General features: G+C 55.7%; 2 protein-coding genes across 3 annotated transcripts in view; one reads left to right on the top strand and one right to left on the bottom strand.

Moving 5' to 3' along the window:
• SAMD11 (sterile alpha motif domain containing 11) overlaps window positions 1-1,770 on the top strand; it is a 78,567-nt gene extending 76,797 nt beyond the window's left edge. Inside the window, exon 14 of the mRNA XM_021537770.3 lies at window positions 493-1,770. Coding sequence (XP_021393445.2) covers window positions 493-708 — 216 coding nt within the window. The 3' untranslated portion in view covers window positions 709-1,770. The remainder of the gene's footprint in view (window positions 1-492) is intronic.
• NOC2L (NOC2 like nucleolar associated transcriptional repressor) lies at window positions 1,250-26,259 on the bottom strand. 2 transcript variants are annotated; one of them, XM_021537766.3, is made up of 19 exons: window positions 26,178-26,259; window positions 25,208-25,384; window positions 24,682-24,853; window positions 24,167-24,286; window positions 23,517-23,634; window positions 23,113-23,203; window positions 22,602-22,680; window positions 20,933-21,043; window positions 19,863-19,976; window positions 18,610-18,798; window positions 16,382-16,521; window positions 13,765-13,876; window positions 10,874-10,987; window positions 10,597-10,698; window positions 7,826-7,969; window positions 6,813-6,926; window positions 4,385-4,520; window positions 3,125-3,268; window positions 1,250-2,622 (listed from the first exon to the last, which is right to left on the bottom strand). In XM_021537766.3, the coding sequence occupies exons 1-19, from the start codon at window positions 26,195-26,197 to the stop codon at window positions 2,492-2,494; spliced, it is 2,328 nt and encodes a 775-aa protein (XP_021393441.2). In that variant the 5' UTR covers window positions 26,198-26,259; the 3' UTR covers window positions 1,250-2,491. The 2 variants fall into 2 exon arrangements, with proteins under 2 accessions (XP_021393441.2, XP_021393442.2); XM_021537767.2 differs by having other exon boundaries at window positions 24,682-24,850.
• Window positions 26,260-27,252: the final 993 nt, after the last annotated feature.

The raw sequence follows: 27,252 nt of genomic DNA, 5'->3' as shown, positions 1-27,252 counted from the left end.
AGAACCTGTTCTGCCAGCAGTCCTTGGTGTCCTGCACAAACCCCGGGGGATGTTCCTCGCAGGATCCCCGGGGGATGTTCCTCGCAGGAACCCCGGGGGATGTTCCTCGCAGGAACCCCGGGGGATGTTCCTCGCACGAACCCCGGGGGATGTTCCTCGCACAAACCCCGGGGGATGTTCCTCGCAGGAACCCCGGGGGATGTTCCTCGCACGAACCCCGGGGGATGTTCCTCGCACGAACCCCGGGGGATGTTCCTCGCACAAACCCCGGGGGATGTTCCTCGCAGGATCCCCGGGGGATGTTCCTCGCACGAACCCCGGGGGATGTTCCTCGCACAAACCCCGGGGGATGTTCCTCGCACGAACCTTGGGGGATGTTCCTCGCAGGAACCCCGGGGGATGTTCCTCGCAAATTCCTCGCACGAACCCCGGGGGATGTTCCTCTCCCCTCTCCCGCCCCGGCCCTGGCTGAGCGCTTCTCCTCTCCCGCAGGTGGCCCGGCGGCTGGGCCGGGTGCTGTGCATGGCCGGGCTGCCGCTGGCGCTGCCGCCGCCGGGGCTGCGGCCGGAGCGGGAGGCGGCGGGCGAGCTCCGCCCGGCCTCGGCCGGCAGCGCGGCCTCGCCCTTCGTGCCGCCCAGCCGCGGCTCCCCGAGGCAGGAGAACGGCGGCGCTGCCCTGCTCGGCGACACCCCCAAGGCGCCCTGCTGACCCGGCTCCGAGGGACGCCGCGCTCTTTTGGGTTGTTTGTTTGGATGCATTTGCTTTTTTTTTTTTTTTTTTATTATTATTATTTTGTTTTGTTTGGGGAAAATTAAAAGAAGAACCACGGAGATTTTTGAACTGTCAAAATAAAAGAATGAAAAGGAAGGAAGGAAAATGATCCAAAGATGTTGTCGTGGGACGACGCCGAGTGAAGAGGATGCTGGAGGATGGAGGCAGCATTCCCATTCCCTTGCACCCTGCACAGGGAATCATGGAATCATGGACAGGCTGCTATTCGCCTCCAGGAGCTGCGGGCTGGGACTCCCAGGGAAGGGAAGGGAAGGGAAGGGGCTCTGCTCCTCCCAGCGCTACTTCCAGCAAAAAAACCCCAACCCATCCACGCCCAGCGCAGCCAAGCTCTGCTCCTCCCTGCCAGCTGGGCTCCGTCCTCATTCAGGTGTTCTATGCATCTCTAGCAACTTTGAAAACAATACCAAAGACAGACAAAAAGGAGAAAAAGACAAAAAAAAAAAAGACAAACACGAAGCAAGTTCCCGTCCATGTTTACTGGTGCGGATGGTACAGAGCCACCCTGGCCTGGCACGGGGCGGGCACAGCGGCGGGCACAGAGGGGACCCGGCCCTGCCCCGCTGGATTTGCCCCGGATGTTTGGTTTGCTGGGGGCAGGAGGGGCCCGGGGGGATTTTGAGCCGTGCTCCAGAGGTGATGTTCTGCTGGAACCACGGGCAGAGTTTTACTACTGTGAATGAGCTGGGAACTCCTGGGGTGACCTCCTGTGACTTGTACAGTTGTGAGCAACAATCACATGTGGTACTTTTGTCTCTTCTCCCCCCTCCCCAACCCCTTTTTATTTTTGGGTTTGTTTTTTGTTTAAACGTTGCACGTGCTGCCGTTTTTCTTACAGAATAGCTTTGGTGGTACTTTAGCTTCTTTATATTGTAAAAAAAAAAAAAAAGGGAAAAAAATTCATTAACCATCACATCACGATACAAATGCTTTCCAGCAATCAATTTAAATAAAAAAGAAAAACACTTAATTTACAAATGGTACCTGGCTTGACCCAAGCAGTCTCTGGCCTTCCTTTTGTGCCTGGAATACAGCCCAGGGTTGGTTCCCAGCTGGCAGAAGGCAGCCAGCACCTTGCCCAGCTAAGGTAGAGCCAGGAGAAAAAGGGAATTCCTCTCTCTTTGGGAAGAGCAGGTAAGTGAAAACTTTTCTTTACAGTTAAGGAGGTGCAGTTCTCACCTGGGCAGTGTTTCCTGCATTACCAATTTTGCCTTTCTTTATTCATTCATGCCTGCACGTGCCCAACCCAAGAAACTTTAATTTAAAGTTTCCTTCTGCAGCACACGTGGAGCAGGTTGAACTGCTCAAGGCTGCCGGGGAAGCTGCAACGCCCTGGCAGAGCCTCTGCAGTCCTGCAGGGCACCAGGGAGGGTCTGGTGAGACCCCAGAGCCAAATCTGGGCAGAACCCTCGGCCTGCCCTTGCTCTGCTCACTCAGCAGGAGCTGGGGGTGAACCCTGGGCTATTGCAAGCAGCAGACTGCAATGAGGGGCTTTTATTCCCTCTGCTGAGCAGTTTTTACTGGCCTTGAGTTGGCCTGGGGGTTTATTGGTACCAAAACCAGAAGGGGCAGAAAAAGCTGGAGGAGTCCAAGCTGGGTTGGGAAGTCCAAGCTGTGCCAGTGAGCAGGTCCTGGGTGGCTCCTGGTCCCACCTGTGTGTCCTGGCTGAGCAGCTCCAGGTGCTGCAGAGGGGCTGCAGGGCTCAGTCCTCGTCAGAAACCTGCAGGTCCTGCACCACATCCTCGCCGCCCTGCGCCAGCTGCTCCAGGTCGGAGCGGGACAGGCCCCGGGGGCAGCTCCGGCTCTCCCGGGAATCCTGGGCTGCTTCCTCGGCTGGGGAGAGGAGGGAGAGGTGTCAGTGGCCTGGGCTGGCAGGGAGGTGCCAGAACCCTGCAGGAGCATGGGAATCCTGCAGGAGCACGGGAATCCAGAGTGCCCCAGTGAGCAGGACAGGAACCAGGAGGATGGAAGTGTGTGAATGTATGTGAGAGAGAGCGGGAAGGAAGGAAGGAAGGAAGGAAGGAAGGAAGGAAGGAAGGACGGAAGGAAGGAAGGAAGGAAGGAAGGAAGGAAGGAAGGAAGGAAGGAAGGAAGGAAGGAAGGAAGGAAGGAAGCCTTCCTGTCCAGACGGGCACAAGAGCAGAGTGGAGCCGCTGCACGATGAGCGATCTCTGTCCAAGCTGAACCCTTTAGGAAATCCTTGCGACATTTCTTCTGACTGTCCTGAGAGCTCCACCCATACTCAAACATGTCACACAAAACATGTCACACAAAACACTGTTGAAGAACAGCACCCAGAAAGGCCCCAGGGTGCTGTCACCCATTCCCCACTCACCCTCTGAGTCGCTGTCCTCTTCCAGTTCTTCCTCGTCCTCCTCCACCTCGTACCTCCCTTCTCCATCCTCCTCCTCCTCCCCGAACTCGCTGCTCTCCTCTGAGCTGTCGTCCGAGGCTCTGCCTCTCCCTGAGGGTTTCGGGGCTGAGGGGACATGAACAGAGCTCACAATCTGAAGGGGAAATTTCCCACATTTCTCACCGGCATCCTCCCAAAACCATTTCCATTTCCCTTTGCTCCAGAGGCCCAGCAGCTCTCCCTGGGCTCTTCCCAATCCCAGCTCTCCGTTCCTGCTAGAAATGCAGCAGGAACTCGCAGGAGGGCCGGAGCCTCCCCAGCTCCTGCCTCTTCCCTGCTCAGCCATTCCCAGGCTGGATTCTCTCCCCTCCCCAGCCCGGATCCCCCCTGGAGCACCCAGGAGGGGCTGCACATTCCCCACACCCCCAGCACATCCCAAAGCCCAGGAGGAACAGCAGATTCATCCCCAATCTCTGGGAACCTCCCAGAGGCTGCACAATTTCCTGTGGCCCTCTCGTGGTCACAGCCCAGGTGACATCAGCCCCTGCTCCCCAGGGTTTCTGGGCTTTGGGAATGCTTGAACATCAGTCAGGATAAAATAAAAATTAAATAAAATTAAAAGAAAAAAAAAAGTAACATAAAATACAATATAAAATAAAATAACATAATTTTAAAATAAAACAAGAATTTAACAATACATTTAAAATTAATAAAAATAAGAAAATTCACATAAATTTAAAATTCCATTAAATTACATTAAAATCAAATCAAAAAATACATCAGAAGTGCAGCAAGGACAGGATCAAAGGTCCTCATGCTGCTGACAGCCCCTGACATGCACAGAACCTGCACAGGCCTCTCTTCATCTCCTGGTTTTTGGGCTCTGACCTTGTGGGTGACACAAGGAAGGTGCCAAGGGTGTGGGGCATGCCCAGGAAAAGAAACATGGGGCTGAGGCTTTCAAAAGAGCTGCACTGGGAGGGAGAGAGGGATAAAAGTGTCCCAAACACCTTCAGTGCCACTTCATCCTTACCAGGGAATCTTGTGAACCCAGCATGGAACCCCCTTAGGGCAGGGCCAAACTGACCCCCAAAACATGGAATTCTGGGCATGGAAAATGGGATTGGGGGCAAGGAAAGTGGGATTGAGGGCAAGGAAAATGGGATTGTGGATAAGGAAAGGGGGACTGTGGATAAGGAAAGTGGGGCTGTGGGCAAGGAGAAGACAAGCCCAGCCCTGTACCTTTCACAGAGAATCCACCCCTCTCCTCCTCAGAATCACTGTCCAGCTCGAAGAGATCCTTGAATTCCTTCTTATCCTCCTCCTTCCTCTCATCCTGCTTCCTGCGTTTGATTTCTGGGAAGTTCAAGTCTTCAAGCTGGAACGGAAACAAACGCCAGGGTAAGAGCAGCCCTCCTTTGTGTTTTCAAAGGCCAGAGGCTGTGTTTGAGGGCAGGACCTTGGCTTTGCCCAGCCCGCCCAGAGCAGCTGCCTCTGTCTGCTGCCAGCACAGGTTTGTGAGGGGTCCCGGGTGGGCGAGGCACACGGGGCTCTGCTCGTCTTCCCCTGGCAAACTGCTCTTGCTAATGCAACAAAGGTGCAGGGTATCCTGCTCCTGTGGCAGCCCTGAGCTGGGGCTGGAACACCTCAGCATCTCTGCAGCAGCACTTCCCTGGTTTTGGGTGCAGATTTCAGCGATTCAGGTGCTGAGGGTGTCAAGGTCTGCATCCATCCCCTGCCCTGGTGGAGATGGATGGGCCAAGAGCCCCCGAGCAGGCAGCCAATATCAATGCCATGAAAGGCCTCTCATTGACACCACCTCAGTGCTCTTTACACCTCTCCGCAGGGGGATTAGGGGGGGGATTTACTCGCAAGGCCTCAGGCCAGCAGGGCAGAGATAATCAGAATGCAAATGCAATCCCAAGTGCTCTCAGAGATCAGCTGCCCCTGCCTGGCTGCACTCAGGCATCAGCTCACAGCAGGGCTTGCTTGGGAACACCCAGCCCGGGGCCATCACTCACTTGCTGCCCCTGCCACCCCAAAACGCTCTCCTGTCCAGCCAGGGAGAGGGAAAGCACAGCCACAGGGCCAGGAGGGGGCTGAGGAGCAGCACATGGAGCTGTGGGTTTGCTCCTGCAGCCAATTCCAGCAATTCCTCCCAGGGTTATGGTTCCCAGCTGATCCTGGAGCTGAGCACTTCCCAGCACTGACCTGGGATGGGCAGGGGAGGGCAGAGGGGAACAAATCACACCCAGCACCATTTGAGTGGCCTCATTTGAAATCCTCACCTTCCCACTGCTCCTTCTGCCCCAGGGAGGGAGAGGCCCCTGGGCTGTCCCTGTCCCCATTCCCTGCTCCTCCCTGTCTGTGCTGGGCACCTCAAAATAAACCCCCAGGATGGGCACCTCAAAATAAACCCCCAGGATGTGCACCTCAAAATAAACCCCAAAATGGGCACCTCAAAATGAACCCCAGGATGGGCACCTCAAAATGAACCCCCAAAATGGGCACCTCAAAATAAACCCCAGGATGGGCACCTCAAAATGAACCCCCAAAATGGGCACCTCAAAATAAACCCCAGGATGGGCACCTCAAAATAAACCCCAGAATGGGCACCTCAAAATGAACCCCAGCTTGCTGTGGGGTGACCCCAAAGGACTGAGATTTGCACTGGCACAGCCCCTGTGCTCATCACACACAAGCACTAATTAGCTAATTTGGGGGCCAGCCTTTTAATCCCCAGCTAGAGGGTTCCTATCTGCAGATCTCAGCAAGCTGATTAGTCCCCATCCCATTAAAAACCATTGGGAAAAGCAAATGGAATGGGCAGAAAGGGTCAGAGCTGTTGTCTAAGGCAAGCTGCAGCTCCCAGCCAGGCTGCCTTTCTTTTTTTTCCCTGTTATTACCTTTCTTCCCCCCAATGGCTGCTAATGGGACATGGATTTTCCCAGCCCTAATGGGCCTCATGGTGTTCCCTCTCCTGCTGGGGCTCACAAAGCTGCATCATTAAGCCACCAGTCCCCACCGAGCCACACAACAGCCCCATTCACCAGCAGAGCTGCCAGGCAGCCTGCAGGACAGCAAACCCCAAATGTGCCTCTCTGTGCTGAGAGCAAACCCCAAATCTGCTTCTCTGTACAGAAAAAACACCCAAATCTACCTCTCTGTAGAGAAAAAAACCCCAAATCTGCTTCTCTGTAGAGAAAAACCCCAAATGTGCCTCTCTGTGCTGAGAGCAAACCCCAAATCTGCTTCTCTGTACAGAAAAAACACCCAAATCTACCTCTCTGTAGAGAAAAAAACCTCAAATCTGCTTCTCTGTAGAGAAAAACCCCAAATGTGCCTCTCTGTGCTGACAGCAAACCCCAAATCTGCTTCTCTGTACAGAAAAAACACCCAAATCTACCTCTCTGTAGAGAAAAAAAACCCAAATCTGCCTCTCTGTAGAGAAAAACCCCAAAACTACCTCTCTGTACAGAAAAAAAAAATCCCAAATCTGTCCCTCTCTGCAGAGAGCTGCTCCAGCAGCAGGGCCAGTCTGGGGCAGGAGCTTGGCCCCACTCTGGGCTGTCCCTGTCCCCAGTCCCTGCCTGTCCCTGGCCCCAGTCCCTGCCTGTCCCCTGTCCCCAGGACAGCCCTGCTGGCCCCACGTTCAGGATTTGGTTCTCACCCTCTCCTTGCCACTGATTTCCAGCTGGATCTCCTTCTCCCTCAGCTTCTTCCACTGCGTGTAGTACTTGCTCAGGGGCGTGCCCTCCTCCTTCACCTGTTTCTCCCACTGCTCCTGGGGAGAAAGGGGGGCACATTTCCAGGTTTTCCAGGCACTTTTCCAATAAGCACGGGCAGTCAAGGGCACAAGGTGAAGACCCTTTCCCAAATTGGCAGCCACAACTCAGAGGCAAGCAGGACTAAATGAATTTTGCCTCGGTTATTTGAGCAGCTGCTGAGTCAGGAGTGCTGGGGCTGGGAACTCTCCCCCGGGCGCTGCAGGGACACACAGGGAGCCAGAGGCTGAGGTGGAACCTGGAAAACGCAATCCCGTGTGCCACAGGCAGCGAGGGCAGCACAAAGGGGCAGCACAAAGGGGCAGCACAAAGGGGCATCTCTGGGGGTCCAGAGGATGCTTCAGCTCATGGCTGTCCCCGTGTCCCCAGGCTGTCCCTGTGTCCCATGTCCCCATGTCCCCAGGCTGTCCCTGTGTCCCCAGGCTGTCCCCATGTCCCCAGGCTGTCCCTGTGTCCCCAGGCTGTCCCCGTGTCCCCAGGCTGTCCCGCTGTCCCTGTGTCCCCAGGCTGTCCCTGTGTCCCCAGGCTGTCCCTGTGTCCCCAGGCTGTCCCCAGGCTGTCCCCATGCCCCCAGGCTGTCCCCAGGCTGTCCCCGTGCCCCCAGGCTGTCCCCGTGCCCCCATGTCCCCAGGCTGTCCCCGTGTCCCCAGGCTGTCCCCGTGTCCCATGTCCCCATGCCCCCAGGCTGTCCCCAGGCTGTCCCCGTGCCCCCAGGCTGTCCCCAGGCTGTCCCCGTGCCCCCAGGCTGTCCCGCTGTCCCCATGTCCCCAGGCTGTCCCCGTGTCCCCAGGCTGTCCCCGTGTCCCATGTCCCCATGCCCCCAGGCTGTCCCCAGGCTGTCCCCGTGCCCCCAGGCTGTCCCCATGTCCCCGGGCTGTCCCCATGTCCCCGGGCTCACCACGGCTGCAGTGCTGGCCACACCGAAGGCCGCTCGCTGCCTCCTGCTGCAGATGTGGGCCGAGTTCTCCTGCAGCTTCTCCAGCAGCTGCCGCATGGGCCTGCAGTAGTTGGCCACCTTGCACTCCTTCAGGAAGGATTTCAGCTGCCAGCAGGGAGGGGAGAGGAGAGGAAGAATGAAAGCCATGCCAGGGTTCCCATAAACATCCCGTGGGTGAAAAGGCATCTCCCACCCTCGGGGACCAACAGCTGGCACCCTGAAATTCCCAGGACTGAAACCCTGCTCCAGCTGGCACCCCGACCTTCCCAGGGCTCAACCCCACACCAAAAATGACAACTGGCCTCTCCAGCCACCAGCAGCCTGCTGTGACACCCCAAGCCAGGAGCTGAGGCAGCCCTGGGTGCTGCTGGTGACCGAAGGGAGGTGGGGGTGCCAGGGTGATTCCTGGCTGGAATTCCAGTGGCTCCCCTGGCTGCTGCCAGCTGTCCCCAGCTCCAGCAGAGCTCTGTGAACCCTGCAGGCCCAGCTCTTTGCTGGAGCCAGAAATAAGCACACAAAAACTGCCCAGACATTGGATTTAGAGAAAGAGGCCCAATGAGGCAGGAGGAAACGGTTAACCAGGATGGAGCAGAAGGGAGGGCCCTGTCCCTCTCCCTCCAGCCCATCCCAGCTCAGAAAAATGGGAATTCAGACCCAGACCTTTCCTGCTCCCCCCGAAGCACAAAGAAACCATCAGCACAACAATCCTTCTGCTGCTGAAGCCTGTCCTGCCCTCACCCCCCCTTCCTAAAATATTTATTTTTTATAGGTGCTGCATATTTATCTCCACTGAGAGATGCATTTGTCATTCGATTTATCTCACTTGATCCCCCCAGCTGCAGCCCCAGATCCATTCCATCCGCTGCCACATCCATTATCATTTTTCTTCCCTTGCAGAAGTGTCACCAGAAATCCTGGAAAATCCTGGGCTCTGTCAGTGCAGTTTGGAGCTGTGTGCTCCCTCACTGCTCCATTCCTGCTCCCCTCACAGTCCCAGCCCCAGCTGCCACAAATATTAACAAAACCTAACGAGATTTCAGACAGGCAGGGACACAATGCGGAGGTAAAGGAAGATAAAGGACAGAGGGGGGAAAAGCAGGGTCTGTGTGTGCTTTTCCCTGCCCTGCCAAACGGAACAGTGGGATCTCTGCAGAGGAAAAGCAACCAGAACAGCAACGTGTGTCAGTGGATATGGCCCTGAGGCCTCACACCCAGCCCTGTCATTACTGGCGTTGATTCTGTCCCACTGCCAGCCTGCCACACCAAAGGCTTCTCCCAGCAGAGCCCACAGAGCTAAACCCCAGCTGCTCTTACTGGAAGCGGTGCAGGGAAGCCAAACCCTGCCCAGAGCCCTGCTGACACCAGGAGCACTCCTGGGGATGGGGGAGCAGCAGCAGGAGTGCTGCTGGCAGGGCAAGGCGAGGCAAGCAGCACCTCCTGCCCCTCTGGCCCGCTGCAAGCCCGGCCTGGCTCCTGCCAGCTCCTGCCTCAGTGCCAGCTTTTCCCCTGCAGCCTCCCTCTTCTGCTCTGTGCTGCTCCGTGCTGCCTGCCAGGGCTCGGGGAGGGAAGGGGCTCTTCCCCCCAGCCCCTGATGGGGAGCAGTCCCACGCTCAGCCCTGGGGCAGCAGCTTTGAAGTGTTTCCCATCCCCACTGGCTCTCCTCTGCTGGTGCTTCCTGCCTTCCAGGCAGAGAGAATCTGGGAAGCTGAGGCTGGGAAGCTCAGCCCAGCTTCCCCAGAGCAGGAGGAGGAGGAGGAGGAAGAGGAGAAGGGGGGACACAGCCCCTGCCAGCCAGGCCAGCCCTGCCCGGGCTCTGGGAGAGGCGTGAGCCCAGCAGGGAGGGAAGGGAGGCCGGGCACAGCTGGATCTGCACAGAGGGCTGGCAGCTCTCCAGGAGAAAAGCCTCTCCCCACGCAGATTTTGGGAAGCCAAGGCCAGCCCCCAGCCCGGCAGACGCCACGAGGCTGCGGGCAGAGGCAGCCGAGCAGGAATCCATCCATCCATGCATCCATGCATCCATGCATCCATCCTCTGCAGAGCTCCAGCCTGGTCCCTGCTGCTGCTGCAGCCAGACATCGGCTCCTGCAGCTCCTGCAGCTCCCATGCTGCCAGCAGCCGGGACAGGCACAGGCACAGGAGCTGCTCTGCCTGTCACAGCTCCTGGTAGCCAAGGCAGCCCCTGTGCCAGCCCAGGGGACACAGCCAAGAGCCCAGCCCCAGGCAGGGACACGGAGCTCTGCTTCCCAAACAGCCTGTGGGGCACAGCCCCTGTGCCAGGGCATCCCAAACAGCCCGTGGGGCACAGGGGATGGAACCTGAGAAGGGAGGGAAGACTGGGGAGGAAAGATTGAGGAAGGGAAGACTGGGAGCAAAGATTGCCATCTTGTGGAGAGCGCCCCGGGGAGGCTGAGGACAAGGAAAAGCTGGGGCTCAGAGCACAGGTTCTGCTCCCAGACCCCACAGGGACTGGGACAGCTCTGAAACCCCAAGAACTCACCCGAATTCACCATCCCAACCCCATCCCAGAGCAGCTCTGCAGCCTCTGCTCCACTCTGGCTCCCAACAGATGGCAAACTCCAGAGCCACCTTCCCTTACCTCCAGCCTAGTTAGACGTGATGCCTCTGCTCCTCCCAAAACACAGATAAAAATTAAATTTAAGCAGAGGTAAATGGCTCTGCCCTCACTTTGAGGGCCATCCTGAGGTCACTGTTAGAAGTGCCTGCCCCCTTACCTGGATGACAGTGGGGAGAACCAGCTCTGGGAAGCCAATGCTGTGGGCTTGGCCATGGAGATATTCCAGCAGCAGGTCATAGAGCTGGTCAATGAGCCCATCCTGAGCAGGAGAAACAAATCAAGAGACTGGCTACCACCTCAACCCCACAGATTTCCTGCAGCACTTGAACCCCGTGGGTTTCCCAGCCTAGGAAAGGCGTGTGCTGCCTTTGGGGACGGGGACATGGAGCACATTCCTTGTCACAGGCACTGCTGGAGGCTGAGGTCCCACTTACCCTGAAGGCCTTTTCCTGCAGGTTGGCATTGGAGAGCTTCAGGATCACGGCGAAGTTGATGGGCTTGGAACTCATCCGTCCTGGCTTCTTGTTGAAATCCACTTGTTGGAAAACCTGGAAGAGAAAAAAAACAAAAGGGTGTAAATGTGATCACAGCACAAAGCAACCAGCACAGGACTCGGCCAAGGGCACGCAGGCGGTGGCAGAGCCAAGAACACAATCCAGAAACCCCAAAGCCTGATCCCTGCCCCACAGCTTTCCCAAATATCCCAAAATTTCCCAAATAGCCAGGGACAGGGAAGGAGCAAACACCAGCCACACCTGAAGCTGTGGTGTGCAAGGTGCTGTGGTGTGGAGAGGAAACCAACACAAGCAAGAGCACGAGAAGCTGAGGTTTGCTCCTCAGCCCTGGCTTTCTCATGGTCAGAGGCTGTACCCCAAAGCTGGAGCAAGTTTTGGAGCTGTCCCTGGAGGTGAGAAGAGTTTCAAAGCAAGACTAAGTGACGTTGACACCAAATTCACTCCTGTCACTGAAATACCTGTCCCAGGGACAGCTGCTCAAACCACTGGGGCTGAGGCAGAGCCCCACCAGAGGATCCCATGTGCAACCAAGGAGGCTTCCACCTCATTTAAACAACAAAAAAGCCACCAGCTGATGACATCTGCACATCTGGTGGCAGCCACAGAGGGGTGAGGAGCACGTCCTGCTCACCCCACTCTGCAGCAGCCCCAGCTCCTCTCTCCCTGTGCCCAAACACTCTGGGATTGCCTTCAGAGCAGGAAATCATCTCTTCCCTGTGTGCAGCAGCAGCCCCCATGGTGGGGATGCAGCACGGGGGAGGCCGAGTGGAGCAGGAGGGAGAGGCTGCTCAGGTCACAGCAGTGCCCCCAGGCCACAGAAGCAGGAGACTGTTATTGATTTCTTACATTTTATTTGTCAATCCAGGTTATTTGGAACGGAGGGACAAGCGTGGGGGCTTGTGCAAACAAAGAGCCCTTGCCTGGGGAATCGATGCCATAAACCTCGTTATGCAGAGTTATTTCTTTGGCCCAAACAGAGCTATTGATCCCCCAGGTCACACTCACCGAAGGCACGGGGCTCCCTGGGATCCTCCCAGGCCTCCTGGCGGGCAGGGAAGGGCAGCCAGGGGCTCTGGAGGTGGCCCAGGAGGTGGCAGGGAGCTGGGCAGGGGCTCTGGGAAGGGAGAAGCGTGGTTCCCATGCCGAGGGCTGACAGCCAGGCTGGGGCACGGCCTCACTGGTGTCTGGGAATCCTTGGGGCGAGCTGGCACGGGGATAATGAGGGGCCAGGAGCCACAAGACGTCACCAGGCAGCAGTGTGGCTGAGGGGAAAACCACGGGCAGACAGAGGGAAGGACAGGCAGGGCAGGCAGGAGAGGGATTTGGGGATTTTGGGCACTCCCAAGCTCCCACTGCCAGAGCAGCCGTGCACCCCTGCCTCAGCCCATGCATGGGAGCAGTTCTGTGCCCCTGGGAATGCTCAGGCATGCATTTGGGACTCCTGAATGAGCAGCAGCCACAGGCCCAGCCTGCTTGGTGCAGGAGGGAAATGCAGAGCTCCAGGCACCGTTTCCCCCAGCAGCTGCACTGAACCCACACTCCAAAACCTGCCCAGGACAGGGCCACAAACTCCACGGCTGCTCCTTCCCTGCACTCAGAGTCAGCTGGAACAGAGCAGGGGAGCAGCCCCTGGCCTGGGATCCTTCCTGCCCCAAACCATGCCCTGCCTGTACCAACCCCTGGCCTGGGATCCTTCCTGCCCCTCTCCTGCCCCAAACCATGCCCTGCCTGTACCAACCCCCTGCCCAGACCCTTCAGGATGGCCTGGGGAAGGGGCTCCAAACAGATTTTGGTTTGGGGCAAGGTGTGTTATGGGATTAGTGTCGTCAGAGAAAGCACTGCTGAATTTGGGAGCTGACAGCCACAGCTTCAGTGTTCAAGCACCAGAACACGGATCCTCCTCCCAGCACCAGCAAAGCCACCTGGGCACCGAGGGCAGGTCACCTCCCACACCTGGAATACAGCTGCTGAGGGGGCTCAGGAGGCTGGGTGGGATGGGACACCCGAGGGTGATCAGGGTGCAGAATGGCAGCACCTGGCTGGAGCCTGACACCCAGTTAGGGACAAGGTGTCAGGGACAGAATGCAAAGATGGAGGGAGGCTCAGAGTTTTGTCTCTTACAGCACTAAAAAGCAAAAGGAATCCTTCCTCTGGGCACCATGGCCCCAGGGGGGAGATGCCTCTGTCCCAAAATCTGGCTGGCAGGGTTTCAGACATGCAGGAGGAAGGAAGCAGGGGAATGGCAAAGCCACCCAGGCCAGGGAGCAGGAGGATTATAAACATCCCACAGGCTGAGGATGTGGTCTGCAAGGGACCTTTACAACAACCCCAAACCACAGAAGCCTTTGCTGCAAGAGAACTTGATCAGCAGTGAGCCTGGCTGAGTCAGGCCCTTATCCCAGCAGTGAGTGTCTCTCCTTCATGCCAAGCTTGAATCTCACAGATATCTTCCTAAAGAAGATTTTACAATTCTTTAAGTGGTTTTTTCCTTCCATTTCCCTTTGTCTGCAGTCAGGAACCACTCTGTCTTCACCAAGAGATGACCAGAGCAGCAGGATGGAGCTTGGGGAATTCCTGCAGCTCTGAATTCCCCTGGCAGGCCCTTTGCCTGCTCCAGCTGCACCAGTGCAAGCCCCTGGCAATGCATTCTACACCCAGCTGGTCTCAGGTACAGCTCACAGATCACACAAGCTGAATCCCATTTTCCCAGCAATGTGCTGCTTGCCAGGGATTTTAGGGAGTGAGCAAAGTGGGAACCCCCGGAGCTGCTGGGGGGCAGGGAGAAGGTGCCAGCATGGACCACCACCCACCTCCAGGATGAAGGGCAGCACGGGGATGAAGGTCCTGGTGCTCTGGGACAGCAGGGTGAGGGCACGGATGCAGTGCATGCGCAGGGGGTAGAACCGAGACGTTGGCACCAGCCTGGGCAGGAAAAACAAATTATAAAAATAAATAAATACAAATAAAACCAAATAATATTAGGCCAAATTTACAGAGGAACTGCACCTGCAGCCTTCAGTGACACAGGAAAGCAACCTGGGCTGCTGGAGCCACCCCATAGCTAGAAATAAAATTCCCATAGAAGGAAGGAGAAGAGCCCTGACTGACTTGCACCCATATTTCAAATAATTAGGGTGATTAAGACAAAAGTTGAGCCTGCTCCATGTCAGTCTGGGACTGAGCAGAATCAGCTCCCCCTGGAGCAGGGAGAGAAGGAGAGGAACTCCTAAAACTCATTTCTGCCCCACTCTCAAGCCCCTCACACAATGACCTGCACCTGAAGTCACAGAAGCCCCCAGCATTAAAAATTTTATGTTTTTAAACCACAGCTCACAGATGACAGAGCCAAGCTGATAAATGAACCCCTCCCTCCCCAAAGGACTTGCTGAGCAATCCAGGAGAGCCCACAAAATAAAAATGTTTGACCAGGCACCATAAATCAGCTGCATCCCCCTTCCAAATAGTGAAATAATTACCACTGGACCCATTACAGAAATAAATCTACTTTGCACCCCTGCTCTGGCACCTCTGGAGATGACGAAAGCCATTGTCAGGAATTAATTGATGGAGGAATAAAGCTGTTAAGTGTATGGATTTACTGTAAACCAAACCCATTCATTTCAGAGAGTGTGGCTGTGCCTGCTCCACATCCCAGGGCTGGATCCCCAGGAATGCCAAGCACAGCTGGGACCAGCCCTGCTCAGCTCCCTCCCAGCTCAGAGCAGTCCCCGGTGCTCTGCCATCACTTGGGGTGGCTCCCGTCCTGCTGCAGGGCTGGGAACTGCCCCCAGGCTCGGTTTGGTTTGGCACAGCCCTTCCTGTGCCAGCCCTGGGGACAGAGGGGACAGAGCCACCTCCCCTCAGCACCAGGGCACCCAGGCTGGCCCTGCTCTCCCCCCTGCTCCTGCTGAGAGGCTGGAATGCCACAGGCACCAAAAATCCCCATTCAACCACACACACCAGGGAACAGCTCCATGTCTGCAGCTCAGACTGGGAGCAGGGCACAGATCCCAGCAGACAAGGCCAGGAAAAGGTGATGGGAAAAGGGGAAACCAGGACAGGAGCTTCTGCTGCTAAAAACAACCTCCAGCGTGGAGAGGGGCCAGCACAGGGGTTACAGCAGCTCAGGAGGACGGAGCAGGTCCCAGGGGTGTGGGGACATGGGACAGTCCTTGTGCTGGAGCCAGGCGCCACCTCCCGGCCCTGGGACAGCAGGAATGGGATTCTGCTCCCCTCCAGCCAAGGGAAATGCCACAGCAGCACAAAGAAGGGACTGCAGAGGACACACAGTGCCCTGGGCCACGGAGCCACAGCTCCCCCACACCCCAGCCACCAGCCTGGCTCGGGGGGGATCCAGGTGGAATCACACAATCATGGAATGCTTGGGGTTGGAAGGGACTTAAACTCATCCAGTGCCATGGGCAGGGACACCTCCCGCTATGCCAGGCTGCTCCAAGTCCTGCCAGCCTGGTTGGACAGCTCCAGGGATGGGACAGCCACAGCTGCTCCGGGAAATCCATTCCAGGGCCTCCCCACCCTGAGGAGGAGGAATTTTCTCCTGCTATCTCATCTGAAGGCACACCCTCTGTCCTGTCCCTCCATCCTTTGGAAATCCTCTCTCCATCTTTCTCGTAGCTCCTTCAGCTCCTGGAAGGCCCCAGTGAGGTCACCCCAAACCCATCTGGGGTTCCCAAACCTCCAAAGCCTCGCCAGGCAGTACCAAGCTGCTAAAAACACTGCTGGGCCTTGCCCCTTCCCCTCTCCTCAGCCCCAGATCCTGATCTGCCTGCTGGAGAGGCAGGAAGGTGCCTGGATCCACCCCAGGGCAGTGGGGGATGGCAGGAGGGATGTTTGCATCCTCTTATCTGATCGTTTAAATCTGCTTATCTCCATCACCGCTGGGGACTTCTTCCAGACCCGAGCTCTAAAGCTGAGAATCTGGTTAACAGAGCTAACAGGATTTGGGAGATCACAGAGATCCCAAAATTCCCTCAATGCTCCCTGTTAACAGCCACCTCGGAGCACAAACATTTCATCCACATAAACTGATGTGAGGAGGGAATTCTCAGCTGACATCCTGAAAATAACAACTGTGTCCCACTTCTTCCAATCCCAGCAAACAGGCACCAAAAATGCAGCTTCTAAATGCACTTACAGAGCTGCAGATGAGGATTTTCTGAAGCAAGGCAGATCATTCTCCTTGCAGTTACAAGGATAATCTGCCCAGGTTATTCAGACTGAGACTTTTCTTGTACAAAGAGGAAAGAATAACAACTCTGTCACCCCCTAAACAGCTGCTCACACACATCTTGGGCTGGAAAATTTCAATTAAAAGCAGCTTTGAGACCATTCATGGTTAAATCCAAATCGCAGAACTGTAAAATAACACACCAAAGCAGAGAAAAAAGCATTAGGAATTCCACTCACTTGATGCAGCCAATAATGACCTGTGTCAGGGGGTAGATGAGGGGCTCCATGACCTCACTGGGGTGGATGGTGCTGAGAACTCGACACCAGAAGTACAGGCAGTGGATGTACTGCCAGTTATAGACTGACTGGAAGTTCTCCTGCAGGAAAGAGGGAAAAAAAATAATGGCAGAAAAGTGAAAATGTGGCATTTGACAGGTGCCCACTCTGCTTCCTGCCAGGCTTTTTATCCAGGACACTGCAATGCCCAGGGAGGAATAACAACACTGGAGCTGCCATTCCCAGGGCAGCAGGTTCTGTGGTGCCAGTCAGTGCCCAAAGGAAATAAAGTGAATAAAACCAGGCTGCAGAGAGAAGGAGGAGCTCCCACCCTCACAGCAGGCACTGGGATGTGGCCAGGGAATCCTCAGCTGGGCACTGGGGCAAACCATCAGCACAGCACTTTTGGGGAAGACACCACCCAGGACAGCTTCATTGTTTGTAACTGCAGGGCAGAGGTGCCAGGCAGCAGAGCAGAGAGCCAAGCTGCAGCAGTGACAGCAGTGACCCAGCCTGGCTCAGCAGCACGGCCAGGAGTGGCCCAAGGCTTGCACCACACCAGGACACGGTTTTCAGTACTCAGGGCAGCAGCTCTCAGTGCCACAGTGAACAAAAGCCCAGCTGGAGCAGGAGCTCCTGAAGGAAACCCTTCCCTAAAGTCCTGTAGCCCTGCAGGTGCTGCCCAAAACCACAGCAAAGTGCACTCACGGGGTGCCTCAGCCCCCACTTGTGGTTTTTTCCAGCCTTCCAAGGCCCAGCTCATCTCTCCTGCATGGAAAAGCAGGATGCACAAGTCCTGAGACAGGCACAGAACCCTTTGGCTGCAGCCACTGGGCCCAAGCTTGCAGCAGGGCCTCAAGCCAAGGCACAGCTGGACACGGCAGGGCTGTGCCAGCCCTGCCCAGGTCAGTGAGATGGAGCAGAAAGCTTTTCCAGCTTCTCCTGCACAGAGCAGAGCAGCCTGCTCTGTAACACCCTCACCACCACCCAGTGTCCACGCAGACAGGCTCGGTGCTTGCATGGGGACATTCTGGTGGTGCCGTGCCCATCTGCAGAGCCACGAGCCTCCCAGCTGTGACATCAAGTGGATTTGCTCCTTGTCTGGGCCACAACTGAGGGTGTAAGGAGCCAGTGCAATCCAATTAGGGGATCTGCAGCCCAGACTTCATTTATCTCTGCTTATTTATCCCCATGTCTGACCAGCCAGCAGATTTAGCTGGGCACCAAGCCTGCCCTGTTTGGGGGCAGCTCAACAGTTAATCTGTGGGGTCTGTTTTGCTAAACAGGACTAAATCCAGGATTAGCAATCTGACTGGGATCTCCCAGGTCAGACTGGAGGTGGCTGAGAGCAGGGCTGCTCCCCAGAGCTCTGAGCTGCTCCGTTAAGTCCTTTAACAGCACGGACTCTCTGCAGCACCCCAGGGTGCCTCCTAAGCTGCTTTACCTGCAGGTTTTGTAACAGAGGCTGCAAACAGCAGCCTCAGAGGGGAAAAGGGTGTCCAGGATGGAAAGTGCAGCACAAACTCTTGCAAGTGTGGAGAGAAAAGCAACTCCCAGCCTGCAGCAGGGTTTGGGTTCAAAGGGACCTTAAAGATCATCCACGGGCAGGGACAGCTTCCAGGCCAGGCTCTGAGCTCCATCCAGCCTGCCTTGGACACTTCCAGGGATCCAGGGGCAGCCCCAGCTCTGGGAAATCCATTCCAGGGCCTCTCAGAGAAGGAAGAATTTTCTCCTGGTATCCAACTTAGCCCTCCAGTCAGTGGGAATCCATTCCCCCTCATCCTGCCACTGCAGGCCCTTGGAAATAGCTGGGCAGGGCCTTTCTCAGAGGTTCCTTTCAGGTCCTCTGAGGCCACAACGAGCTCGCCCCAAAGCTTCGGTTTTTTTCTCCTTCCAGGCTGAAATTTCAGCACAGAAAACTCCCAGGTGCTCCCTGGAGCAACAGGTCAGACACCACTGAAGTGGTCACTGCAATTCCTCCTCTCCACACACTTCCTGCTAGGAGGGGGGAAACTCATTCCTCATCAAGGAGTGATGCTTTAAATTTAGCTTTCTTTGTCAGGGGGGCAGAAAGACAGAGACTTTCTACAATACCTCAGATTCCGACATGCTGCGAAGGGCTTTGATAAATGCCCACTTTGGTGCCCAGCCCTGTCCCAGGAGCCCCCGAGGATGAGGAGGGTGCCCACCTTCTTCCTGAGGGTCATGGCGCTGCGCAGGTGGATGGCCAGCTGGCGGATGTAGATGAAGCTGTGCTGGTAGGAGCTGGGGCTGTCCAGGGCCAGCACCTCCGTCAGCGTGCGCTGCATGAAGTTGATCATGGGCAGCACGTTGGGAGAGGTGAACCTGGAGTTCTTCACAAAGGCAATGTACATTTGCTGCCAGGGGAAGGGGATGAGAAAGCAGCAATGTGAAACACAGCAAAAAGCATTCTCGGATTCCTCTGCCCCTCCAAACTGTCCCTGTGACCTCACCTTAGAGATTGATGAGGCACATGCTTCTTTAAGCAGTGAAAGAAGTGAATTAATTACAAACAATTACTATATTAATATAAATATTTAATTTAAATAATATAAAGCAGTGAATTAATAAGAGCCTGAATTTATAGGGCTTTCTGAAAGCATTGTGCCTAATTCTAATTGGTTGGGAAGTCGTTGTTACCTTGTTTGTTTGGTTATTTCACTAGAGGTGGTTACATGCTTGTGTCTCTTTTTAGACGTTGTTTGCATTTTTTCTTTTAATGATTCAGGCTACTTTTTACAGGTGCTGTGAACAGTTACAGCCTTCGAATTCTTTCTCAGGAGAATAAGCAGATTTTCACTGTTACAGGATTTTATTCTTATGGGAACTCATCAGGCTAGCTTAGCTCCCATCAGGATACTCACACTCTCTTAGCTAGAGAAGCAAGGCCCAAACCATGTTTGACAAGGCCTTTCTTCTGCAAGGTTTTACTTCTATTTAACACCCAACCAGGGCTGAAGTGCTGCTCTGACCACAGAAAGGAATAACCCAGCCTGCTCCTTCTCCAGGGCAGGCAGGAGCGTGTTTAGCTTGGAGATGTGCCCACCACTGCTGGGCAGCAGGAGGGGCTGAGCCACACCTGGGGATGGCTGGGCACAGCTCTCCTGCTCAGGTGCCACTGTGGCAGGAAAACACACCTGGGGACTCAGCTGAAAGGTCAGAGTGGCTCAGGAGGATGTCAGCACTCAGGAAACTGGGGGATGAAGATTCACCAGGGAGCTCCCCTGCTCGGTCTCTGTGCCCCCAGCAGGAAGGGGCAGCAATGGGAGCAGGAATCACCCTGAGCTGACAGAATTTCTGCCCTGTTTGGTTTTCTGGGAGCTGCCAGCATCACCCCAGCACCTCAAGGCTCAAGGCTCTGAGGTATTTGCACACAACATGAGGAAGAAGAGGTGCAGATCTCAGCACGAGCCAGGCTTACCTTGATCAGGGGGCTGAGGTAAAGCTCCTTCTTGTACCTGCAGATCTTGTTCAGCACCAGGAAGGCCAGGACCCTGACTGTCTCCTCCCCTGTGCTCCACAGAGTGATGGTTTGCTGGGATAAACCACACAGACAGGTGAGTGGAGGCACAGAGAGCTCCTTGCTGGCCACAGACAGGCCTGAAGCTCCCTCCTTGCCAGCAAGAGGGCAGCCAGGAGGGAGGTGACAGAGAGGTGACACAGAGTGCTGTCAGTCAGTCACCGGCAGCCCTTCTGTCCTCACACCCTCACAACAGCCCAGGCTGATGTTTCCATGATCAGTGAAGGAACCTGTCCAAAACCAGCATCTCTAAAAAATACACAACTTTTCTTTGTGTGGTTAAACACTCATTTGAGCTCTCCTGAGTGACTCCATCTCCCCCAGCTTCACCTGGCCCTGGCAGGAAGCGCCTGGTGCCCCCCACAACCAGTCAGCTCAGCTGCACCAGTGAAATGCACAGCACACAGAGGGCTCACTGCAGGGCTGGAAAAGCCCTCCCAGAAATGCCTGCAGCAGCTGTGAGGTGTGCAGCCTCCAGCCCTGCATGACTCCAGTCATCTCCACCACCAAAGGCTTCCCTGCCTGCTTCCAGAGCTGCAGGTTCCACTCAGATGCCACCCTGCTGCCCTGGGTGTCTCCCAGCCCTCCTGTGTTGCTGCTGACACTCAGCAGTTGTGACTGAGCTGCCACAGAAATATTCCACCCCCAGCTCCCCGAGTGGAGAGGCAGCACAGACATTCCCAGGGCCTGGCAGCAACTCCTCCATCTGGGAGGAGGAAGCAGCTTCCCAAAACACCTCCCTGGGGAGCAGCAGCTACAAACAGAGCCACCCACACGCTCACCTCAGCCTGGCATCACCTCATGGCACCTGGAGAGAGGCAGGAATGCTCTCCAGGAACAGCAGCACAGCAAGGGAACACTACAAGGGACTGCCTGCCAGGGGATCCAGCCCAAACACCACAAATGCTCAGATGAAAGGAGAGGAAAAAGCATCTCAGGTGCCAGTGGCACATCCCAGCACACCCCCTTACCTTGAGCAGGGCCCGGCACTGCTTTGGGAAGGACAGGTAATAGGGCACTGTGCAGTTCACGTGCTGCAGGACTGCTGCTCCCACTGAGGCCTCTGTCAGGCACGCCAGCAGCTGTGGAGGAGAGCAGAACACCCTCAGTGTGCAGGCAGGGCTCACCACCCTCCCTGTGCCAGCTGCAATTCGCTGGTTCCAAACACTGCTCAGGCAGGAAGGAGCTCACACAGCCCAGCAGCTGGGCCAGGATCCAGCAGCTGGACCAGGGCAGGAGCAGGATCCAGGAGCTGGACCAGGGCAGGAGCAGAGGCTGAAGAGCTGCCCTGCAGCCCCCTCAGCCTGGAAATGGGAGCTCAGGCTGCTGCCCCTGCGTGGCTGATGGCCCCTGAGCTCACCACACAGCACCTCCCTTGTGGATGCTGCAAAATCTCCGTTTGGCTGCAGTGCACGGCACCAAAGTGGCCAAACTCACCCGCAGCCTGCACAAGGAAACGTCACCTGAGCTGCCTGACAGCACACTGGATCTCTCCAGGATTTCTGGAATTCTTGTTTGGGTTAAGTCTCCCTCAAGGAAAGGCTTTGACAAAATGTGAAGAAGCAAATCTCTGTGTCTGCAGCTTGTCCAGCTCAGCTGACCGCAGACAAACCCAGTTCCCAACCTGAGAGGCTCTGCCTGATGCAGTCCCAGCTCCTGGAAGCAGCACAGGCATTCTGTCCACATTTCATTTGCCTCCTCACTGTCCTCCCTGCTCTGCAAGGATTCTGGACTGAGCACACTTGGCCAAGTCCCTCACACACCAAAAAGAGAAGATTTTGCTCAGAAATGGTGCCAGAAAAGCCACTGTGGGGAAGGCTGGGACTGAGGGCTCTCAGGAGCCAGCCCAGGAGCAGGGATTGCTCCCAGGGACTGCATTCCCAGCTTTTCCTTGCCTGCAATGCTCTGCTGCTGGAGACAGCACCACAGCTTGAGGGGAGGAAAAAAAAGCTCTCCTGATTAAATTGCTCTTTCTGCTAAGTCATTGTGCCAGCTCCCAGCTGAGGCACAGCAGCTCCTGGGCTGTCACTCCTGGTGTCCCTTCCCTCAGGAGAAGAATCACTGAATTCAGAATCACTGCTGAAGAATCAGTGTTGGTTTGGTTTTAATATTCCAATTTGGGGATGCTAATGAAGCAATCTCAAAAACAAAATTAAGTGGGGGTAGGAGTTTCCTTCAGAAATAATCCATAAATTATCTCTGAAACAGCAGAAATTTTGCATGGATGGGATGGAACTTTATCAGTCAGAGATGCCTCATGTGAGGTCACCAGCAGAACATCTCAGTGTTCGCCTCAAGTGGAGAGATCACAGCACCAAAAAATGAATTAATGATGCAGACTGCAGGAACACAGACTGCAAACTCCTTATAAGCCTATTAAATATTAATCTGCCAGACAAATTAAAACAGAGAGAGCTGCCAGAATGTTAATTCAACCCTTCTTTACTGCCTTACCTATTCTGACCCAAGCATCCTCTGAACCTCCAAACTGTTAATTGGACCAAACAATTCCAAAACAACACGGGGAAATAATGAACACAAACCTCAGAGGGGCAAACCCCATCTGCCTCACCCCAAAATATCCTACACAGCCCAGCAAGGCACAGACTGACCCCAGAAACAGAAAATGATGTTTCTTACTTGTATGGTACAGCCAAGATAAACTTTGATGTCCAGTCGTAGCTTTCCCCAGAGGGGGCTGGTGGAAGGGAGAACCATTCTGGAAAGGACCAAGAGTTGGGTTTAGCTTTAAAAAACAAAAACCCAAATAAACCAGATTTCAGCAGCAAAACAAGCAGTGAGATCAATTCCTTGCACCAACAACTGCCTGCAAAGCACAAGCTGGGGTCACACACTGCAGGGGCACAGCACAAAGGTTGGTCCCTTCCTCTGAAAATGAATTCCCAGGACCTGAAGTGCCCCCTGAGTGCAGGCACAGGAAATTCCAGACTCCCTGAAGCCACACGTGCTCTGCAAACACCTGGAGTTTGATACTGCAGGGGACACAAGCTGGGAGAAGAAAAGAAGAAGCCTGTGAGCATCAGCAGGCACTCAGTGCTTGGGAGGAGCTGGCAGCCCTTTCCCAGCCCAAAGGCAGCTCTGGAAATCCCCAGCAGCTTTCCTGAAGGTCTCAACCCCCTCCAAGACTTACTTGAGCTTGTTCTTGGGGGCTTTGGGGAGCAGCAGCTTGTGCAGGTGCTGGAACAGGTCCCGGATACAGAAGGACACCAGGGCGTTGAACACTGGGTGAAACAAGCCAGGAAAGCATTTGTCAGTGATTTCCCATGGATTCCTGCTTCTCCTAATGGGAAGAGTTCCCTGAGGAACTGGAGCCAGTGACTTCCATGGCACAACTCCTGCATTTCCCTCTAGACACCCCCAGTCTGCCTTATATTCAATTTTTGATTGAAGACTGGAAGGCACAGGGGCCACCTCCCCAAGGAAACAGCACCAAGAACCCCTGAAAGGAAAGATCCCAGAGCAGCACAGCAAGACAAGCTCCTGAAGGAAGTAAAAGGTGAATTAACTCCCCCCAGATGATGCCCCTTCCCTCACCTGCAGTGTCAGTCACCTGGAACTTGCTGGGGTCACCCCCACTGTCACCTCTGGTGGTGGCCACAGCTGCCTTGTAGGCTTGAGTGATCTCATGGAAGAGTTTTGGGGTGAGATTCCTCTGGGGAAAGAAGAAAAGGGGTTGCTGAGGAGGAGAGGCAAGGGATCTCCTGGAACTCTGAAGCTCCTGGCTGGGACAGGGGTACTGGAATTCACTGGGAATTTGATGGCAAAAGAGCCCCATCCTCAAGCACCAGGGCAGGGTTAACAAACTCAGGGGCCTTCACCTCCCCTGAAACCGGCTGAGGCTTGAGAAGGAATTAATCAGCTGCAAAAAATTCCCAGTTTGAGCTTCATTCCCCTCAGCTGCTCCATCACTACAAAATATGTGACTAAGAAAGCTCCTGGAGCTGCCAGAGGGTAGAATAATCCAAATTTGATCATTCTGGCCTCTTCTGAGCCACATTTCTAGAGCTTCTCCCTCATATGGAATGGAAGTACTTGAATCTTGCAGCCCAAATTCATGCTGAAGGCACAAGAGCTCTGGGGGCTTGGGACATAAATTTTGTGCCAGGTGAACAAATCCCAAGTTGGCCCTTTTATAGGCAGGGAGCAGAACTCTCCAGTGGTGTGTGTCCCAACCCCCTGCTCACCTGGGCAGCTTTCTTCCACTCCTCCACCATCTTCAAGCTCACAGGGATGAAGGAAACTTTCTTCCTCTTAACTTTTCCTTGTTCTTCATCGTCATCATCTTCATCCTCATCACTGGCTTCCTAGAGAGACCAGCAGGAGGAACTGAGGGAAGGTTCCTACAACCCCTGCCTGGCCCCAGCCCTTGTACTGAGCACTGAGGAGGGAGGCAGGGCTGACTCAATGCAATCTGTGCAAAGCAGGGATGGTTCAGGTGGGACACTGGGAATAAACTGCCCCCTGTGAGGGAAGCTGGGCTGGGAATAACCTGCTCCCTGTGAGGGTGGCACAGGGAAGCTGGGGCTGCTCCAGCCCTGGCTGTGTCCAAGGCCAGGCTGGACAGGGCTTGGAGCAGCCTGGGCTTGGAGCAGGATGAGTTTTAAGGCCCTTTCCGACCCAAATCATGCCATGATTCAGGGCTGGCACTGGAACACAAAAACTGCCCGTGGAATTGAGGTCACTGATCCCAGGCAGGCACCTCGAGGGTATCAGGGGGTCTGTGCAGAGCCTCCTCCTCCTCTGAGCTGTCTGAGGCATCAAAGTCCAGCAGCTTGCGGTCGTTCTGCTCCAGAAACTTGTAAAACTCGGGGTCTCTGTCCTTCAGCCTGGAGAGCTGATCCTTGTGCTCAGACACCTTTCCCTTCTTCCTGCTGGGAGAGAATTCATTGTCCACTCACTGCTCAAAGTTCTGCCCAGGCTGGGACAAAAACATTTTGTTAAGGGTTAATCTTGACAGCAAGATACCAGATGGCAGTGGGATAGATGAACACGCCTGGCAAAACCACCATAGATCTTCTCAGCTCCTCAGAGCTGCTCCAGGCACTGCAGCATCTCCCTGGGCAATGCCTGACCACCCTTTCCATGCAGAAATTCCTCCCCTGGTGACACCGAGGCCGTTCCCTCTCCTCCTGTCCCCGTCAGAGCCCCACCTGGGGCTGTCCCCTCTTGTCAGGGAGCTGTGGAAAGGAAAAAAGCTCTTTTTCTCCAGGCTGAGCCCCCCTCACCTGCCCGGCCGTGCCTGTGGCCCCCGGGCCGCCTTCCCGCTCGGCCTCCTCTGCCTCGCGGCGCCGTTAAGGGCCCGGCTGCCTTCCTCCTTCTCCTCCTCCTCCTCCCAGCCGCCGTCATGCTCCGAGTCCGAGCCAGCAGTGAGGAACTCGTCCACACTCAGCTCTGCCAGCTTCCTGCGGGGAGAGAGGAGAGTGAAGGGAAAAGGAAAACGTGAGGGGGGAAAGGAGAAGGTGAGGGGGGAAAGGAGACTGTGAGAGAGGAAAGGAGAGTGTGAGGGGGAAAGGAGAACGTGAGGGGGGAAAGGAGAGTGTGAGAGGGGAAAGGAGAACGTGAGGGGGGAAAGGAGAACGTGAGGGGGGAAAGGAGAACGTGAGGGGTGAAAGGAGACTGTGAGGGAGGAAAGGAGAGTGTGAGAGGGGAAAGGAGAAGGTGAGGGGGGAAAGGAGACTGTGAGGGAGGAAAGGAGAACGTGAGGGGGGAAAGGAGAGTGTGAAGGGGAGAGTGTGAGGGGGAAAAGGAGAACGTGAGGGGTGAAAGGAGAGTGTGAGAGGGGAAAGGAGAACGTGAGGGGGGAAAGGAGAGTGTGAGAGGGGAAAGGAGAACGTGAGGGGGGAAAGGAGAGTGTGAGAGGGGAAAGGAGAACGTGAGGGGGGAAAGGAGACTGTGAGGGGGGAGAGTGTGAGGGGGAAAAGGAGAATGTGAGGGGGGAAATGAGCGTGTGAGGGGGGAAAGGAGAGTGTGAGGGGGGAAAGGAGCGTGTGAGGGGAGAGTGTGAGGGGGAAAAGGAGAGCGTGGGGGGGAGGAAGGAGAGCGTGAGGGAGGAAAGGAGACTGTGAGGGGAGGAAGGAGAGCCTATGGGGGGAAAAGAAGCGCGTGAGGGGGAAAGAAGCGTGTCAGAGGAGAAAGCAGCCCGTGAGGGAAGGCTCATCCCGGCGTGTCCCGCATCCCCTCCGCCGCGGCGCTCACCGCCTCCCGGGGGCCGCCATGTTGCCTCCGCCACGCGGCCGCCGCTTCCGGTCCCGGCGTGGAGCGCGGCCGGGGCGGGGCGGGGAGGCCACGCCCACAAATATGCAAATCACTCTGTTTTATTTGTAACCACGCCCCTGTCCCTATGCCACGCCCACAAATATGCAAATCACGTTGTTTTATGTATAACCACGCTCCCGCCCCTCCCGCCGCTCCCTCGGGCCCGGCCATTCCCGGGCGGAACCGGGACCGGGGGGCCAGGGAAGGGACTATCGCCTCCCCTGCCCTGCAGGGGCCGTGCCCCGCGTGCCCTGTCCGCCTCTGGGCCGCTCACTTCGGGAGAGGCACTGGGGGTGCTGCGGTGTGTCCCCTGGAAGGGTATTGGGGTGTGGTGTGTCCCCTGGAAGGGTTTTGGGGTGCTGTGTGTCCCCTGGAAGGGTTTTGGGGTGCGGTGTGTCCACTGGAAGGGCATTGAGGGGCTGCAGTGTGTCCGAGGAAGGGGAATGGAGCTGGGGAAGGCTCTGCACCACATCTCCTGTGAGCAGCAGCTGAAGGAGCTGAGTGTGGAGAAAAGGAGGCTCAGGGGGGAGCCTCTCCCCCTCCACACCAACCTAACAGGAGGCTGTAGCCAGGTGCTGGTCACTCTCTGTCCATGTAAAACGGTTGTGGTCACTGTTCATGTAACACGGTCGTGATCACCCTCTTCATCTGTGTAACATTGTGGTGGCCACTGCCCCTGTAACACAGTGGTGGTCACTCTCTTTGTCCATGTAACACTATGTTGGTCACTCTCTTTGTCCCTGTAACACAGTGGGGGTCACTCTCTTTGTCCAGGTAACACAGTGGTGGTCACTGTCCAGGTAACACAGTTGTGGTCACTCTCTTTGTCCCTGTAACACGGTTGTGGTCACTGTCCCTGTAACACGATGTTGGTCACTCTCTTTGTCCAGATAACACAGTGGTGGTCACTGTCCAGGTAACACAGTGGTGGTCACTCTCTCTGTCCAGGTGACATGGTTGTGGTTATTCTCTTTGTCCAGGTAACACAGTGGGGGTCACTCTCTTTGTCCACGTA

The sequence above is a fragment of the Lonchura striata genome, chromosome 24 (assembly GCF_046129695.1).
Source record: "Lonchura striata isolate bLonStr1 chromosome 24, bLonStr1.mat, whole genome shotgun sequence".
Lineage (NCBI taxonomy): Eukaryota > Metazoa > Chordata > Aves > Passeriformes > Estrildidae > Lonchura > Lonchura striata.
Note: the sequence above shows the minus strand (reverse complement) of the source record. Positions and strands in the feature narration are given on the sequence as shown.

Excerpts from the sequence above, each read along its gene's own strand:
- NOC2L (XM_021537766.3), bottom strand. The coding sequence starts at position 26,197 with ATGGCGGCCCCCGGGAGGCG. Across the intron at positions 19,977-20,932 it reads AGTGCCGGGCCCTGCTCAAG|CAAACCATCACTCTGTGGAG; the intron begins GTAAGGGGGTGT and ends GGTTTATCCCAG. Across the intron at positions 13,877-16,381 it reads GTCATTATTGGCTGCATCAA|GCTGGTGCCAACGTCTCGGT; the intron begins GTGAGTGGAATT and ends TTTCCTGCCCAG.